This window comes from Fragaria vesca, linkage group LG7, assembly GCF_000184155.1.
Source record: "Fragaria vesca subsp. vesca linkage group LG7, FraVesHawaii_1.0, whole genome shotgun sequence".
NCBI lineage: Eukaryota > Viridiplantae > Streptophyta > Magnoliopsida > Rosales > Rosaceae > Fragaria > Fragaria vesca.
Genome location: NC_020497.1, coordinates 2,751,689 through 2,770,201, shown reverse-complemented (window position 1 = coordinate 2,770,201; position 18,513 = coordinate 2,751,689). Strand labels below are relative to the sequence as shown.

Genomic DNA, 18,513 nt, shown 5'->3' with positions numbered 1-18,513 from the left:
GCTGGAGCCCTTATTTATCCTAAAAGTTGACAAATTTCAAAAAAAAATTGATTTAGCAATACTGCTGGAGATGCTCCTTGCAGGATTTCTTATATTAAGTGTATGCATGTGTATTTCACATTTATACAGCTATGTTGATGGATCTCGTTTACTTTAAAGCTCAAAGTCATGTTTACTAAACCGTAATGGGAATCACTCTCTGGGGAGTCATTCCCTTTCCCCTTCAAAATGTGTGTTTACCAACCAAAGGGGGGAATGAAAATTATATTTGAAGCAAAGGAAATTGCAGAAAAATCAGCAGCTTCTGGCCTTCTGTGGGTAGGATCTTGATGTTGGACCTTGTCATCAGAAATGAAGATTTCCATTAGCTAAGACGGTGTGGAAACTCTGCAAAATGGCAGGGGCTTTATAACCAAGATCATCAACCTTAGAATGTCATATATTTGTGACTAGTGTTCAAGGATGTTAACCAATACGCTTGCCCTGTGTATTGGCTTCTTTTTGTATTATGTCTTAATACATATTTCTTTTTCATGTATACACTGAGAATTCATTGGGTTGTATCAGTCTTTCCTCCTCAGTTGATATCACGCTCTCGTTGTTATACACAGGGTTAATTGGGTTGTACCTTACACTTTCCGTATGAACAAAGCTATTGAATTCATATTACTCTCATGCTACGAGCCTATGAGACAGTTTCTTATGTGTACACTTCTTAACACAAGTAATGACAGTTACTTGGTATAAAAGGGTTGAAAGTTTTGATTCTGGCATACAAATCTAGGAATATGGTGGTAGCGGAAAATGATAGTTTATATAAGTATGTAAATCATAGCATAAGTTTATATAAGGTACGTAAAACAGAACATAAGTTTATATGAGGTTTTGGAGAAAACTAATCGTTTTCTATTAAATGATATATGGAACACAGAGTAAGCATAAACATTAAGTCACTTACTCTCACTCTCGTGTCTTCCATAGGTATGAAAAAAACATAAAGCAAAATAACAAATTGTAAAGAAAAGAAAAAGGTTCAACTACACGAGACAAACTATGTTTTGATCAATTGAAACCAGCTACATAGTTATATAACTTATGTTGCTTCACATAATTATAAATAATGAAACAGGATATAGTACAAGAGATCGGGGCATGGCAGAAGACGTGTGACGATTTCTATGGGGTTGATGACGTGGTAACAACTACCACACTCGTACAAATTCAAATGGCCAAATGTTTGGAACCTCCTACCATATTGGATCAAACAGTGTTGGGATTGTGTACATCTTTCTTTTCTAGTTTGGAAAAATGCTGTTTTGTTTTTTAGCACGACTTGATTATCTTATAGCCCATTTATCATAAAAATATCGAGACCATGTGTTTAAATTTACTGATATATGTAAAAAGTGTGAGTTGTTTGATAATAAAAAAAAATCTTAATCGAAAACAAAAAACAACAGATATTGAAAAACCCTAGAATGAGAGCGTTGCTGCTCTCTCCAAATTTCTACCCTCCGTGGCTTGAATCCCAAGGTCAACTCTAGTTGATCAATATAGCCTTAGCTGGCATCTTCTCCCGAGGACTCAAGATGTGGTAAGTCCCTCCTTTACGATTGTCCAATCTGACCACTCTTGGGTGGCTCTAATAGAGTGTAATTTACTCGGTGCCCAGCCATCAATTCCATCGATGGAGAACCGCAAATCTCTACTTAAGTTGGTCTTTGTCTATATGGTTCCAACTAGATTTAATTTTCAATCGTTTGGGCTCCAATGTTCAAAGGCTACAGCCGCCTTTTTTTTGTGTGGTTAGTAGTAGCCTCTCATTAAGTGGAGCAATTTAACTGTTAAATGATTAGACCTAATTTATGTATTGTTGTGATCTTTTGTCACAAACTTTTTATCTACCAATAATCAGTCAAGTGTATGTAATGACATTTTCTACCTTTGAGTTCAAATGTTCAATATATCATCCTTATTCTTTAAAAAAATCAAGAATCAAAAATACAGTTCGAAATATTAGAAAGTTCGAAATATTAGAAACAAGTACATCCAACCAAAACAAAGAAAAATGTGCTTAACTCACTTCTTAAAAATATCTCTTTCTCTCTCTAGAGAGAAACTCTCTTTTTTTTTAGAAAGAACCTAGGTCTTCCCCTCTTTCCCTTTCTCTCGTCATCTCAGATCTGAATCTTTGGCTTGAGAGCAGTGAGAGTTTCCTCTGCCTCAGTGATGGCATGTCTCTTTTTTCTTTTGCTTTTGTTTTCCTCTACTGCTCAGATCCCTTCCAATCTTTCCTAGCCTTTCGATTTTGGATCTCCCATCTCTTTCAACCTTCTCCAATACACCAGATCTTTGATTCTTCATGCCTAAGATGCATGTCCTCCTTCAGTAGACCCAACCTCACCAATTGTTCGTTGGTCCTTCCGTTGGCGTCGTTTGGATTGTTTGTTTAAAAAAAGGTTTTCTCGTTATTGCACGTAAATCCGATGGTCTTAGTAGTGCCAAAAGAGGCTGTTTGTCTGTCTCTTCTTCGATTCATTTGCGGATCAGCTCTTACTCTATCATATCTTCTTCTTTTTTGGTTCTGATGTTGGTTTTAGAGGATGTTTTGTAGGGTTCAAAGATATGGGTTATGGAAATCAAGGACTAAAATATCGACAATTACGGAAATATCGGTGGTTCGAAAAATAAAATCTCGATGGATATATCGAGAAAATATCGAATATCGATGAAAATTTTATTTACATAAAAATTGTATATTTGACCAAATATAAGCTAAATATAAAATATCAGAAAAATATGATATTTAATATCAGTACTTGTAAAAAACTGAAATTTTAAATAAATATCGAGGTTATTGTGAAGATTGTAGTCCTTGATGGAGATCCTTGTAAGGGTTATGTACCTATGTTCTTCTGTTATTGTACGAGATTGTATTGGTTGATTTTCGAGTTTTATCCGGCAGATCTAGTGATGGTCCTGGGTCACGTTTGGGTGGTGATGGTGGCGTCAGTGTCTCCATACTCTTTGCTCTTGATGAATTTGTTCATCTGGATGAAACTTGTTGATGCTATGATGTTTTGGGTTTATGTATCTGACTCTATGAGTGAGTTTTGTTTTTTTATTTTTGTATTTCAGTTCTATTAAACAAAATTATCCTGCCTTTGCCAAAACAAAAAAAACAAAATTTCACTATTCAATAAGATAAAGGGAAGTTCGTGTCTAAGTTTCGACAATTCCATTGTGGGACGGTGAATCATGACAAGCCTGACCCAACAAAAAGCATGGCTGAGAACCCTCCACGTCATCCCCCAACGCAGAAGCCAATGGCAATCCTCCCTTTGATCCCAGATCCTTAAAAGTCTCCCTTGATATTTTACTCTATTTTCATGGCTGGTAATGAAAGATCATTTCTTTTTTAATTGTTTTAATTTCGTTTTGTTTTTCAAGAAACGACAGATTGGCAGCAGGTTAAAAAAGAAAAGAAATTCTTTAATTAAACTTGTTTCTGTAATCCGAACGAAATTGTTCAAATTGAAATCACACCTCCAATTGTGGCGTGAGACAATTGTCACACCATGTATGCAGATGCCTGAGGGTACCTGAGGGGATGCCTAAGAGGCAACCGCCTCACACACCAAAAGCTTGAGGGCCCCAATTTTCCTGTTCTACTTTTTTTTTTTCTTTTTAAGATGGACATTTACATGTCTTCTTGAACATACCCAGTAGCGGTACTAGTACTACTTTATACTTCGAGGACCAAGTAGTCTCCATTCTACTAGTTGCATATGTTAAAGGGATGAACGTTGGCTAATTGCATGTCATTGTTCTTGATTTTTGATCAACACTATTCTCTTCATTATTGTTTTGATCAAATTGTGGAATGATTTAGAAGAATCGTTACAAACTTACAGCTCTAGAGTTTATTGCATGTTTTTATATGTGTCTTGTAATTTGAGAAACTCTTTTATGCAATAGCCGTTGTTGTTTTTTTTTTTTTCGTATAATCATTAGAGGGCATCATTTTTTATAGCTCGCATCAAGTCTTCAAATCTCATGTCCGGCCCCATATATAATCTTAACTAGTTTGAGCGGTTTAATGTGTAATTAGATTGAACGAGGTAGATTCGGTAAGAAGATATTATTTAACATGTGAGATGTGGAAGTGGCGTGCTGGAAAATATGATCAAGGGGCGTTCAAATCAAAATGGGAGGAGAGGCAATCTCAGTGGCGCCTCATTGATTGAGTCTTGTAAGCGGCTCTTCTTGGCAGAATGAACACTTATAATGGAGTGTTTATATAAAAATGAGTAGATAATTCAATGCATAATATGAACGAAAAACAAAACCGAGTAGAAAACCAACCAAACAAGTTTAGGTCTGGATACAATCAAAGATTAAAATTTCTGCGATATATCTCCCGATATCTTCATTTTTTTAAGGATCGATATATCTAGAGGGGTAAATATCTTATATTCCACCATATCTTCGATATTTCTCTGATACCGTCAAATATCTCCGATATTTCTCCGATATATAAGAAATATCTCTAATATTTAAGATATATCTTCGATATACTAAAGAAATATCTGTAAAAGAAAATTCACATAAAAAAAAAATCACGTTTCAACAAATATTCGAGAGATGAGTAATTTCTTCGAGTATATCTGAATGAATATGAACAATCTTCTATAGTGGGAGGATTGAACAATTTTTCATATGAAAAAAATTACGACCATGCCTCCCAAGATCATAATCATGACTTTAGAAGTACTAGGTATGGAGCGCAAGAGGATACCATGTATGGGAGGACTAGAGGTGCAAATGATGATCAAGATATTACTTCAGTTGCGTTAAATTTTAAGTCTACCAGTTTAGGTAGGGGGACTGGAACCTCAAATGAATCCTAAAAAGACAACAATTAATATGGCTATAATTAATGCGCAGAAGTCAGTGATCAGTCATCTAGTTGGATTCATCTTTGTTATCCACTTAGGAAACAGTCGACTGTTCTAAAGAGATATATGATTATCATATTCAACATTACAATTTGTACTATATGAGTCATATGTCTTGGTTTGAATATTGCACTTTTGTGAACCACCGTGCGTCTTATCAACAATCTAGATTCTCATTTTAGATGTAGATGAAATTGATGTTTGTAATATTTATATATAAATCTAATAATTTAAATATTTTAGAAAAAAAAAATTTCTTCTTAAAATTATGATATTTTTTTCCAGATATTCCTGATATATCCGATATCTTATTTTTTTAAAGTACCGATAGATACACCGATACCGATATTTTAATATTTGGATACAACCATTTTCAGTTTCAGATGTGAGATATTTTATTATTGTTGTTCCTCCGCCGCCTCATTTCCACGGCCACCACATCACCCTCAACTCAACCACATCCGTTTCACCATTAACTATCTTCTTCTCGGTGGCCCCTTCACCATCTAAATACTCAACCTCAATCCTCCACGTGGCACGCTCAAAACCAAAACATTTGAAATAGTGGCGGGACCCTATAAACCTACGTGGCAAACCCTCCACAAAAATATCTCCCTCCTCCGAAGCACAAAAATCCCATACCCCCACACACGTGTCGATCTCTCGCCGAACCGCGATCAGCTCAACCGAGAATAATCAAAAACAGGGCAGAGAACGCGCCACGTCACCACCTCAAAGCTGAAGCCAATGACGACCCACCTTTGGATCCCGAAGATATTTTTCCCGTGTTTTCGCGGCTGTGAGCCACCCTCCGATTCTCCTCTGACTATAAGAAAAAAATCAGCGGCTGATTTTAATCTACATAACCCCTAATTTCCCGCAAGATTTTTTCTCTCTCTTACGTTCTTTCCATTCTCTCTCTCAGTTTGGATTAGGTACTTGGATCAATCTCAACTCACTGCACACAAAGCAAACACAGTTGAACCCTGTTTCTGGTTTTTGGGTATCTTTTTGTGATTAGTTGGGTTAAGTTTTTATTGGAAGCTGTAAAAAAATGGAGGCTGTGAAAGTTGAGAGGAAGGAGGAGGAAGAAGAAGAGGGTGGTACTAGCTCAACAGAGGTGGTGAGGTGGGGGAGCTATCTACCCACAACTGTGCTAAGGATTCTTTTGGTTGAAGCTGATGACTCAACTCGTCAGATTATCACTGCCCTTCTTCGGAAATGTAATTACAGAGGTATGGTATTTGTGGGTTTTGAAAGTTGAATTGGTTTGATTACAAAGCTTGGTGCTTTAGGTTGTTTAGTTTGGTGATTTGAGTATAAAGTTTGGTGCTTTAGGTTGTTTTGGAATTTGGGTTGTTGTAAGTGTGGATTTTTGTGTGTTCTGAGATGGGTTTGTGTTTGTTTTGAGCAGTTGTTTCGGTTTCTGATGGATTGAGGGCGTGGGAGACGATAAAGGTGAAGCATAGTAAGATAGATCTTATTCTGACTGAGGCAGAGTTGCCGTCTATATCTGGATTTGCGCTTCTCAGTTTGGTTATGGAGCATGATATTTGCAAGCACATACCTGTTATAAGTATGTGAATTTGCCTATTCTGGTTTCGATTTCTTATAGCTGTTGATCCAGAAATGGAAATGGAAACTAATGTTCTGTGGTGATTGTGCAGTGATGTCGTCTCAAGACTCGGTGAACATGGTTTTGAAATGCATGCAGAAGGGGGCAGCCGACTATCTGATTAAGCCGGTCAGGAAGAATGAGCTGAGAAACCTGTGGCAGCATGTGTGGAGAAGGCACACTGTAAGTTCAATGTTTTTACTCTTAGTCACTTTTTGATTCGTTCTCTGTTCTTGTTTGACTTTGATTGTTGTATTACTCTTTCACTGATTAGTGTCGTGTTGTCTGTTTTGGTTTAACAGCAACTTAGTGGACAAGCTCCTGAGAACTTAACAGTTTCACAACAAAAAGTTGAAGCCACCGCAGAAAATAATGCAGCTAGTAATCATTCAAATGACTATGCAGCTTGTATGCGCAAAACTAAGGGATTGAGTGAGAAAGCAAGTTATGCTCAAGTAAGTCTTTTTATAACATAGTGATATTTGCTTTCAATCATTTAGTCCAGGGTATTTGTTGCACTTATGAAATGAAAGATGCTAGTGTATATTGAGAATGATGCAGCATATTGTTAACTTTGGCTAGTTTCTGAGATTGGATATTGTATAAAAAGGAAAAGAATCAATGATCAGTCAGTTCTGAATTACTAAGTATCAGAGGCGGTTCCCATTTTTAAGTTTCATAACAGTTGAGAAAGAAAAAGAAACAGGTTGTTAGATGTATGTAGTCAGGGACACATGTTCATGAGGTCGCTTATAGATTGAGAAATATTCTTCTTTCCAGAATAGGTTAGCTTTGTCGAGTCTCATATGCAGATTGCATGTTTTGCTACCTCTTGTGCAGAACTCTTGTACAACTCCTTACTTGGAAGTTGAAAGTGCATGCATTCAAAATATGCAGGATATTTCACAGCTTAAGTATGGCAGTGCTTCTAATTTGAGCAATATAGATATTGAATTGCTTCAAGAATGTGATAGATTGGACAACGAATCTGTTGTGCATGAGGGTGAAACTAAAGGTACACCATATTTTCTTGCTTCCCCCTCGATTACTTCTTCGGAGTCTTTGTTTTTAGCCTAGTAAATATAGCAGGGCCTATCTAACAAGTCATTGGTTACAGAGAATTCAGGTACGTTTGGGTCAGATATTGTACCTTTCGATGAAGCACTTAACTCAGTTGCCTCAAGACTGAGAGAGGAACATATTTCTGTTAATACAATGGTTCAAGATGAAAGTCTCCAAGCAGAAATCTGTGAAGAAAAAGCTAAACCTGCTAGTGGAACTTCCAGCTGCCATTATGAACTAGTTCAACCCTCTGGTGGGGTCAGGGACTTGCTTTGCACCTTTGACAATTGGCCAAACTCCAATGTTAAAAGTTCTAACAGCAAAGATGATGGTATGAAGCACTTTGGATTGGAACTGTCTTTAAGAAGTTCGGATAGTTCACAGAAGGAAGTGAATGAGGAGAGGCCTTCACTGAACCATTCTGATGCCTCTGCATTTTCACGGTGAGTATTGTGGTTCATATCAATTGATGAACTTGAGCTATATTGCATTATAAAAGCAGGTTTCTGGTTTTCTTAGAGTGGCAATAGTTACAGGTTTCATTCCATGACCTCCGTAGAAAGAAAAACAGAGTAATTTGTAATATGTAGTTTTTAAATATTCGAATGCAAGCTGGTAGTTATTTTTTCTAGTTTTCTTATATTCAAAAGTTCTTTCTTATTTACAGGTATAATAATAGCAAGGGACTGCAACCCCTTTTCTCAACACTTCCAAGTACAAATTCAGAGAATGCAAGCAATTCACACGATAGACAGGTCAATATGGTAAACTATGTTGATGATCATACTGAGCAAGCTGATTCATCCATTCAAGGCCCTCACCTCGGGGTGCTTCCTGTCACTGGTGATAATATGTGTGATGGATACAATCATTATTTCCCATCCTTGTTTCTTGGACAATCCGGTTTGACCCCTATGCTTAGTACCAAATCAGTTAGTCAGAGCACACAATCCCCTTTTCACTCAGAACAAGGTTATGACCAGTCTGATAAAATTACTGAAAAATCTATTGACCAAACCCTGCTAGAGCAGAACAAACCGGAGAATGTGGAGCATTTGAATCCTGGCTCTCCTGCTGCTTCTCAGAGTGGTTGTAGTAGTTTAGGCAATGGCACCGTTGATAATCATATTAGTGGGAGCACATATGGAAGCATTTGCAGTAGCAATGATGGAAATGCCAGTATGGCCGTAGCAGGTGAGATGGCCACAGCTTCGGAGAGTTTGAACGACAGTGGTTGTTATGTGCGTGAGGGATTTGGAGCGGATTCTCTTCGTGCCAGCCAAAGGGAAGCAGCTCTGATCAAGTTTAGACTGAAGCGGAAAGATAGATGCTTTGAGAAGAAGGTATTGTCATCATCTTCTTTAACTCGTGTAATCATTGTTGCTGCTGCCATAGTCATTTGACGTTGGATGCAGAATCTTGAATATTTATGCCTATACACATTGATATTCATGTGTCCATGTAAAAGAAATCTGCAGTTTGACCGCACTTGCAAATAATAGAAAAGTAGACACCTCATATTTGAAACTGATAATACCAAATCAAACGCAGTAGCATCTGTATTACAACGTGTTTCTCACTTCTTATTACCATCTTTATACAGGTCCGATACCAAAGCCGGAAAATACTGGCAGAGAAGCGGCCGAGAGTGAAAGGTCAATTCGTGCATAGAGCTCACATTGATTCTGCAGCTGTCAATGTTGTTGGTTCATGATACCAAGTTCACACATCTTCCAGTGAATGTCTTCATCTTAGGTCGTGTGATGAAGGATTCTTTTTATCTAAAGCTTTTGTGTAGAGAATGACAGTCACAGCGAGTGCTGAAGACAGTTGTGTCTTCGGCATTGCTATTGATTTTGAGTGCTGAAGACACTATTTTGCCTATAGGTGTTGTAATTATGTAGGTAGTGCTAGCTGAGAAAAGTTTCAGTGTCACCTCTACTACACAATGTGAGTTTATTCATTTAGATGGGTGATTCTGTGATTGTAGTCAGAAAAGTTGGATGGTATAATGATTTGCTTGAATGGTTTATCAACTGGGTCTTCGTGAGGAATGTTGGATCTCTAGTCCATAAAAATACGAATGCATGGTCAACATTTACTTTTGTTGAGCGTGGTGTGTAAAGGTTGGGATCTGACGAAGCAGAAGCCAACAAAAACCAAGCAGGTGTTAAAGGCAAGACACAGCCACTTACCTCTCCATGCAGATACAGTTGCTTCCACAAAAAAGACTTATCCATGTTTGGATAAAGAAGCAGTACGTAAGCTACTGCTAGTGCTCAAGTTAATTGCTCTTTCCCAAGAGAGTTAGAGAAGCTTCAAACTTCTTCAGTCTCTTCTCATTCATTTCCATTGGGGAATGGTAAACATAAGAGTTTGTGTGTGTACCAACTAAACCATTCAACTGTTCTTCATTTGAGGTTGTTCTTGATCACAATAAGATCGCCAAGCTACCTTAAGAGGGTCTCATATGATGAGGGCGAGATAGTAAACCACACATTACTCTTGATGAAGAAGATCAACAAGTGAGGGGTATCATATTAGGAAATAGATAAGAGGGATCAGACTGCAAAAGTTAGGACCATCCTAAAGAGAATAAAGGGGCATACACAAGCAGGGAAGGGTTAGGACATTTTGGGTGTCTATGTCTTTTAATTGGTGCTTAATCGAACGAATGCAATGCTTAGCCACAAAGCAACTCTACTAGTAGTACTAGCCATCCATGACTCCAACAGCAAAGAAAAGGTGGAGAAATTTGCAAAAGAAGAAAACAAGATCAAGGATACTGAATTGAGGGATTATGTCAGTAGTGTGACATTTCACAACTAACCCACCCTTCTCTCTACCATCTTTGTTACTTCGAATTACATATCCACCTCTTTCGCCAAGCAGACATTTTGAAGAGAACATACCAAATTATTCTATAATTCTCCGATCCATATTTCGTCTCATCGATACCATTGCATTAATTCAGTAATGAGACACTGAAATACCTGAAGTTTTGGAATGCTACTGCATAATTTTTAGTGAAATTCTTGCTAAACGATTGGGAACAAAAGTTCAAATGAAAACCCTATATAGCTAGTCTTTTTACTTCAATTTCATACGAACTGAACTGTCATTTCTGAAAAGAGGGGCATCTTGTGGCTTCTACTAACTTTGATAGAAGTCATAGAACCATAATAAAAGGAAAAAAAAGTAGCTACTTTGGTGATCACTAAGTTGAATTTGTTAAAATGAGAAAAAACACGAGAATAGTTCACAAAGCAAATCCCTTCCTTCTTTTCCCTTCCTTTTTTCTTCCAATTGTCTCACATTCATATTCTTCTCCTTCCTAAACCTCACCTTTTTCCCCCAGCCTCCTAACCTATTTTGTCCTCTCCCACTCTAATTCTATATCTACTCACTTTCACTCTCTCCGATCCTCATCATCATGGCATGCGCAGAAGAGCAACACCACCTTCCTCCAGAATCACCACCACCACCACCACCACAACAGCAGCCACAAAACCACCTTCCGGCAAGCAAAATGTGCCCGGACCATAAACACCGGAAAAACAAGGATGCTTACTCATCAAACTACCACCAAACCAGTGGCTCCTACAGAGCTCTCTGCACCTGCCTCACCATCCTCCTCCTCCTCATCGGCGCCACCGCTCTGACGCTCTGGCTCATCTACCGCCCCCACAAGCCACAGTTCACCGTCGCCGCGGCCGCTATCTACTCCCTCAACGCCACATCCCCTCCCTCACAAATCTCCACCACCATGCAGTTCACCATCGTCACCCGCAACCCTAACCGCAGAGTCTCCATCCGCTACGACCGTCTCCAGGCTTTCGTGGCCTACCGCAACCAGGCCATCACCCAGCAGGTGATGCTTCCCCCGTTAGTGCACGGGCGCCGCAGCAGCGTGGCTGTGTCGCCAGTGCTTGGGGGAGTGGCAGTTCCGGTGTCGATGGAGGTGATGAATGGATTGGTGATGGACGAGGCGTATGGGGTGATGAGGCTGAGGGTGGTGGTGGTGGGGAGGCTGAGGTGGAAGGTGACGGGGTTGAATATAAAGACGGGGCATTATGGGATCTATGTCAAGTGTGATGTGTTGGTTGGGTTGAAGAAAGGGTTTGTGGGTCAAGTTCCATTGCTGGGTACTCCTGCTTGTAAAGTCGATATATGATCGAGTAGATCTTCTTGGTTGTTGCAGTTGACTTGCTTGTTAATTAGTTTTTGTCTAGATAAGTTTTCGTTTGTTTAATCATTATGTATTTGAGCATGAAGATGAACAAAGATAATGAAGGGCTAATTGTTCTTCTTCTTCATCATTTTGAGTTCATACTAGTGCCATGAGGTAGGGGATGATCGATCAAGTTTCATTGAACATATATGGCTTTCTTAATTTCTTTAAATCAGAATCTGTAAAAGTGACGATGGAGATGAAGAGGTGGCAAATGACACATGGCTGTAGAGGTGATGTTCATGGCAGTGTAGGTGGCATACATTAGGTGGTTTTGGCTTGACACTTGTAGTTGTCCACCGCAAATATTCTTACTCAGAAAAATTAACTACTTGTTCTTTTTTTAATTTTTCACCAAGTGGTAAAAACGTGATAAATCAAGGTACTGAAATCGAAATGCAGCGAATGGTCATCTGTGATTATACCAAAACGAAATATGAAAATGATACAACATGCTTCGTTGAAAACCATTTTGTGATGGAGCGTAGATAATCTCATTCTTAATTTTAATTAAAAGTTGTGCACAAGCAAATTAGTTGGAGAAGCTAGTTAGGTCATTCCTATGCTGTTTTGATGGTCATTTTCAGTTTTAGCATAACGAGTAACAACCATGTTTTGCATATACATGAAATTTTAGCAAGTCATATGAGTAACAGCATGAAATTGGTTCCATGCACAAAGAGGGAACGTACTGATACTCGATTGCCAATTAGTTAATAGATGCAAAACAGGTTCACATTAATTTCCTCCTTAACCACACAAAACCAATTCTCGATGACAATCAGATACTCATGCTATCATGATCGTAATATAAAGCTGGAATACATGCATGTTAGTTCTCGTGATTCTATATATATTGCCGGACAGGTTTGTGCCACAAGAAACCCAGCCATGGCAGTGGTAATGGGCATCGCATCTCTTTGATCAATTAGTCTGGGCCAGTCGATATATATATATATATATATATATATATATATATATATATATATATATGCTTGATTCTTAATGTCCAGTAGTTCATGCAACTATAAGGTATCAGATTCATAGGTTAAAATTACTGCTTTATAATTGTTGAGTGCTGAAATAGATATTACTCGTGAATTAAAATGTTATAGGATATTGAAGGAAATTAAAGCAAATGGATTGGAAGCAAAGTTGAAAGCCAAATAATGACAGGGATTTTCACCTGGGCTTCTGGAAAACATCAATAGTTGAACAATCAACCATTTATCCATTAACCTGATTATATAATCACATGCCAAAGAATGAGTTATAAAGATTTCACTTACATTAGCAAGGTCGGTATTTGCATGCTGACTAGTCCTTAATTATGTTAAAATAGATGTTAAGTAGTTAAGGAAAACAACAGTGCTATTCTGTCTGGTTAACAAAAGAATTCCTCAAGAAAAGGAGTTCAAAAGATGTCTGGCTAAAAATAAAAACCGGCAATCCCATGGAATCGATTTATTACCGATCATCTTTCGCCATTTGATGATGATTGTCAAATTTTTATTTCAGATGAAATTGACAATGCTGGACAATAAAAAAGAAAAAGAAGAAAGGAGAAAGAGGCCATTCTGAAAACGTATAAGCCTCAGCTAGTAGGTTTGGTACTATATATACAAATGCTCCATGACTTCTGTCATTCGATCTGAGTCATCTGACTGTTTTGTCATTGTCCTTTCAAGTGTACGTATATGCATGAATGATCAAGTATCAATCCCCATAGCTGGATACGTATATATCCGAATTACAGAAACTAATTGTAAGCAAATGGAAGAACAGCTGAAGAGCACTTCAAGATCCAATCCACATGTAATGAACTGACCAGCACTTGAAAACTCCAAAAGAGTACGTAGTTAATATATGCAAAATGCTTAGCTAGTACAGATATATATTTGCAGACTTGCATGAGATATTAGGTATATAGATTCCTGTGAAATGCCCTACCATCCATTCTGTACGTTCCTGTCGATAGATCGATCGACATCCTATCTTTTGCTATTGTGTATTACTTTCTGTTTCCACTTTGAGTCGATGCGATTCTTCCAAACAAAATCATTTCGGTCCTCCTCTTTCTTTCTCCTTCAGTTTTATAATTATAAGCAATTTTAAGTAGGTATATACTTGAAATGACATACTTCGTTGATTAAGCTAGCTTCCAGATAGAGATAAACAACACACAAGAGTTTCATGGATGTCTCTGTGTGCCATGTACGAGGAGAAAAAGAAGGCCTCAAAAAGGGTTGGATCTTGTCACATTGAACTCCTCGTCTAACATAATCCTGACTAAATTGCTCATCATTTCTCATTTTCAGCTACGCCAAGGGCTCATTTCATATATAATCGGAATTTCGGCACCCAAAATTAATGATAATAAAACGAATATGTTTACCTTACTAAAAGTATGCTCAATCATTCAGAAAAAAGAAAAAAAAACATGCTCAATCACTCATGAATTGGCGTTTAATGGTCAAAGAAGCTATTTGATAATTAATCAAATGACTAACAAATACGTAGAAATAAGAAAAACTATCTCTGATTTGTCACATCTACAACTTGCATACATTGGACTAATCATTAGCACTATGGGTGTTATTTCCTTCAAGGCCATTAGCAGGCCAGGTATGTGGGAAGTGGGAATCCTATTTTTGGACCGAGGCTTTTGGAAGAATCTCCTCACTTCTCCTTCGAGCTAACCTTTTTTCAATTACACATTTTCTCCATACAACTACATTGATCACATTTTAATACAAGATTGCTGAATCATACAAACCAAACAAAGCTACTCGATTCCAAGTATGCCTATTTTAAGCAATACCTTTTGTTTTTGTTGTTGATTGAAATTGTAAGTTATACCTATGAATTGAAGGTGGAATATTGTAATATAAAGTGCCGAAATGAGGTGTCCGGTAATGCGTGCTATTACCAAAGAAGACAAATTTGCTACGAACCAGAGAGGCCCACGTGAGCAACTCTACCAGTACAATTCAGGGTTTGACTGAAGAGAAGAAGCTTAAGCTGGAGTTTGGTAGTGGAAGAAAGAAGGTTTGAATATCTGGTGAGACTTAATCTGTAAAGTCATGGAGGGCGGTTGAATAAAGGTGACCCCTATAATGATGTTTCAGGAGAGACCCAAGAGGCCAATGATCATAGATAAGATCCTCAAGGCCATAAATGATCCGTATCAGTGCCAGTAGTGGAAACTGATCAGAGAAGAAGACCCAACTTTGTGTATGCCAGAAGCACCATAAAGGTAGATGATTTCTTGCCCATCTCTTAGTTTCAGTGATGAAATTTCTTAATTTGATGTTTGTGGGTATATGGTAGATTGAGAACTCAATTGGCCTTTATAGGTTCACTAACCAAACTGAGTTTCTTGTATTTTTGGAAGAATGTTCATGTTTGGAATGGTTCTAAATGGCTGCGGGGTTTTACTTCACTGATAAATGATATGGTTTATGCCTCTATGTTCTCTTGAACTGTAGCTCTGATTATATTGTCTGGATTGCGATTCCCATCGGGATTTGATATTGCTTATGTATCTAATACTGTCTGCTCAAGCTTTTTTGGGATGTTTTGTATACCAACTATCTTCTGCTTGAACTTTAACCTGTAACAATTTTCTTATTTGATCACAGTCTGGTCATATACCTTGCATTTGGTTCCACTTAGCACAAAGCATATGTTCCTTCTTGATAAGGATTTCCCACTACCTAATTTGCAGTTCTGTTCTTTGTACCAAAAGTTGGATCTGTACCATAATTCTCTTCAAATTTTTGGCAATTCATGTAATCGCCATAGGGCGTATTTTTTTTTTTTTTTTTTTTTTTTGAGAACTACCATAGGGCGACTTTCAGATTGACTAAAATAAGGAATTCATAGCGTATAACCAGGATCTGATACTAATAACATATTGAGTTTGCTCTTTTTCTATACAACTTGGCAATACTTATCTTCCAGAATAACTTAGTGATATATGGAATTATGGATACCATGTGGCTTCCTTTGAGAAAAGACCTTGGATCATATTGAAACCCATCTACTTTCAGGAAGTTAATACTATGATTGATTCTAGTAAGTTTAACATCCGCTTAAGTTTTGGTTTAACAGGGACATGATATTGCAGTTGGCATACCCACTATGTGTTTCTTATATAGTGCTTTGGTCTTAACATGCTTGTAAAGCTATTCTAAATGTCTATATGATACTAATAATGAACTTTTGCTGCTCTACTTTATGATGTGAATCTAAATTCTGTAATAGATAATAGAGAAGTTATGTTGTCTGCTTTCAGGAAGATTACATTACGGTACTTTGCATATATCTTATGCTATTTTGCCTACATGCAGCATATAAGTTCATTAACTTGATGTTATACTTCTGTAATTTTTCAGATGGAATCGGAGAATCCACAACATTCCCAGATTATTGAGATCCATGGAGATATTTCTGGTGGAGAGACGAGTGTGGGTGGGAGTAAAATTTGTGGAGAAGCACCATGTGGACTATCGGATGTTGGACCGAACTCTAAAGATTCCAAAGAACGATCAACTGCCATGCGCAAGCTCTTGATAGCAGTGGTACTTTGTGTTCTCTTCATGGGTGTTGAAGTGTTTGGTGGCATTGAAGCCAATAGCTTAGCAATATTGACTGATGCAGCACATTTGCTCTCCGATGTTGCAGCCTTTGCCATCTCCTTGTTCTCCCTGTGGGCTGCTGGCTGGGAAGCAACTCCTCGTCAGTCTTACGGCTTTTTCAGGATTGAGATTCTTGGTGCTCTTGTTTCTATCCAACTCATATGGTTGCTTGCTGGGATATTGGTGTATGAAGCCATTGTCAGAATGATTTCTAACACATCTGAGGTGAATGGTTTTTTGATGTTTCTTGTTGCTGCATTTGGTCTAGTGGTTAATATTGGCATGGCTGTACTGTTAGGCCATGATCACGGTCATGATCACGGTCATGGCCATGGACATGATGATCATGATCATCACAGCCATGGAATGACAATATCTACTCATCATCATCACCACCATGAGGAACACTCGAATGATGAGCACCATCATGATCATGAAAAACACTCACATGATGAACACCGTCACAGTCATGATGATCATAAACACAATGATGCTGAGGAAGGTCAAGCTCATGAGCCACTCTTAGACAAGCCAAAAGATGGGGATGGACAAAAGAAGCAACGGAACATAAACGTGCAAGGAGCTTACCTTCATGTTCTTGGGGACTCTGTTCAAAGTATCGGTGTAATGATTGGTGGGGCTATCATATGGTACAAGCCGGAATGGAAGATAGTTGATTTAATTTGTACCCTTGTATTTTCTGTTATTGTTTTAGGAACAACTGTCAGGATGATGAGGAACATACTCGATGTACTAATGGAGAGCACACCAAGAGAGATTGATGCAACGAAACTTGAGAAGGGGCTGTTGGAGATGGAAGAGGTGGTGGAAATCCATGAGCTGCATATATGGGCAATCACAGTCGGGAAAGTCCTGCTGGCTTGCCATGTGAAAGTCAGACCAGAAGCAAATGCAGACATGGTGCTGGAAAAAGTGATTGATTATATCAGGAGGGAGTACAACATCAGCCATGTGACTATACAAGTTGAGCGTTAGCGAGCTCTTTGAAGGTTAAGATCAGGATATGGTGAAGTTTTAAAAGTTATGGTTTCGTGTATTACTTTTCTTAGATGTATACTCTTCTTAGATGAGGGTCCAGATTTTTAGCATCAGAATTGATGTCTATAGGCAGTTTGCTGATCTTACAGAAGATGCATGTTTTTGGTGTCGAGTAATTATATTTTGGTTACGTTTGCAGCCACCTTGATTCGTACTGTCACAAGCATATGGGGAGGTAACTGGTTTCCTCTCAGTTAGCAAATATACTGAAAATGTGCATGATGGTTTAAAACAATTTGCATCACATTGTAATATTACTTGGCTTAAAATCAAAATTGCCCAAGAGCGTAGTGTCTTGCTAGTCTGTTATATTATAAAGGCAATTTAAAAAAGCAGTTTGAGGTTTTTCTTTATTTAGTTCAAGAAAGCAGTTTGTAAGCACAGCCGAGTTTTCATCTCAAGTAACTGGCCAAGAAAATCTTTGTGCATGACAAAGTTCGAGTTCAGTTTGTTTCGATCTTAGATATGTGTGATCGACCCCAAACAACTGTGATATTATGGCTAGGCCAGGAAGTACACAAATAAATAATGCCTCAATTTGATTACTTTGACGTAGACAAACCTTCTAATGCTCTCACTTGATGAAGTCTCCGGTGGTAGCTTGACACTGTCAAGACCTTCATCAATCTGGGGCTCCCTAACTCTATCTCAGTCAAGAATACATACACATACATATCCCATTTTCTATCTCAAGTTCTCAACTAATCTGAGAGACATTCAATCCTTCATTTCTCATCACATCCCTTGCAACTTACCAAATCAAGTGTCAAGTACTTCTGCTTGGAATGTACCTGTGACAAGTTTCTCAATTTGATAAGCAAATCTGATCTCATTACAATGGCTATGTCAGTATATAGTCTGTCTCTTGAAACTTTGAGCCTATTGAAAAATGTACTTGACATCAGTGTGAAGATGGTGCTGCTTCCACACGTAGATAGAAGCAGCCAA

The 18,513-nt window shown here is 38.0% G+C and overlaps 3 protein-coding genes across 3 annotated transcripts; all 3 read left to right on the top strand.

Annotated features, from left to right (window-relative positions):
- Positions 1-5,870: 5,870 nt before the first annotated feature.
- On the top strand, positions 5,871-9,669 carry LOC101295449 (two-component response regulator-like PRR95-like). Its single transcript, XM_004306565.1, has 8 exons — positions 5,871-6,193; positions 6,373-6,534; positions 6,626-6,756; positions 6,876-7,028; positions 7,414-7,588; positions 7,691-8,078; positions 8,303-8,978; positions 9,239-9,669. Exons 1-8 carry the CDS (start codon positions 6,013-6,015, stop codon positions 9,347-9,349), a joined length of 1,977 nt encoding a protein of 658 aa, XP_004306613.1. The 5' UTR covers positions 5,871-6,012; the 3' UTR covers positions 9,350-9,669.
- Positions 9,670-11,068: 1,399 nt separating this feature from the next.
- On the top strand, positions 11,069-11,809 carry LOC101307348 (protein NDR1-like). The gene has a single exon (XM_004308226.1). The coding sequence runs from the start codon at positions 11,069-11,071 to the stop codon at positions 11,807-11,809; it is 741 nt and encodes a 246-aa protein (XP_004308274.1).
- Positions 11,810-14,918: 3,109 nt separating this feature from the next.
- LOC101295162 (metal tolerance protein 1-like) lies at positions 14,919-17,715 on the top strand. The gene is made up of 2 exons (XM_004306564.1): positions 14,919-15,122; positions 16,264-17,715. The coding sequence occupies exon 2, from the start codon at positions 16,264-16,266 to the stop codon at positions 17,500-17,502; it is 1,239 nt and encodes a 412-aa protein (XP_004306612.1). The 5' UTR covers positions 14,919-15,122; the 3' UTR covers positions 17,503-17,715.
- Positions 17,716-18,513: the final 798 nt, after the last annotated feature.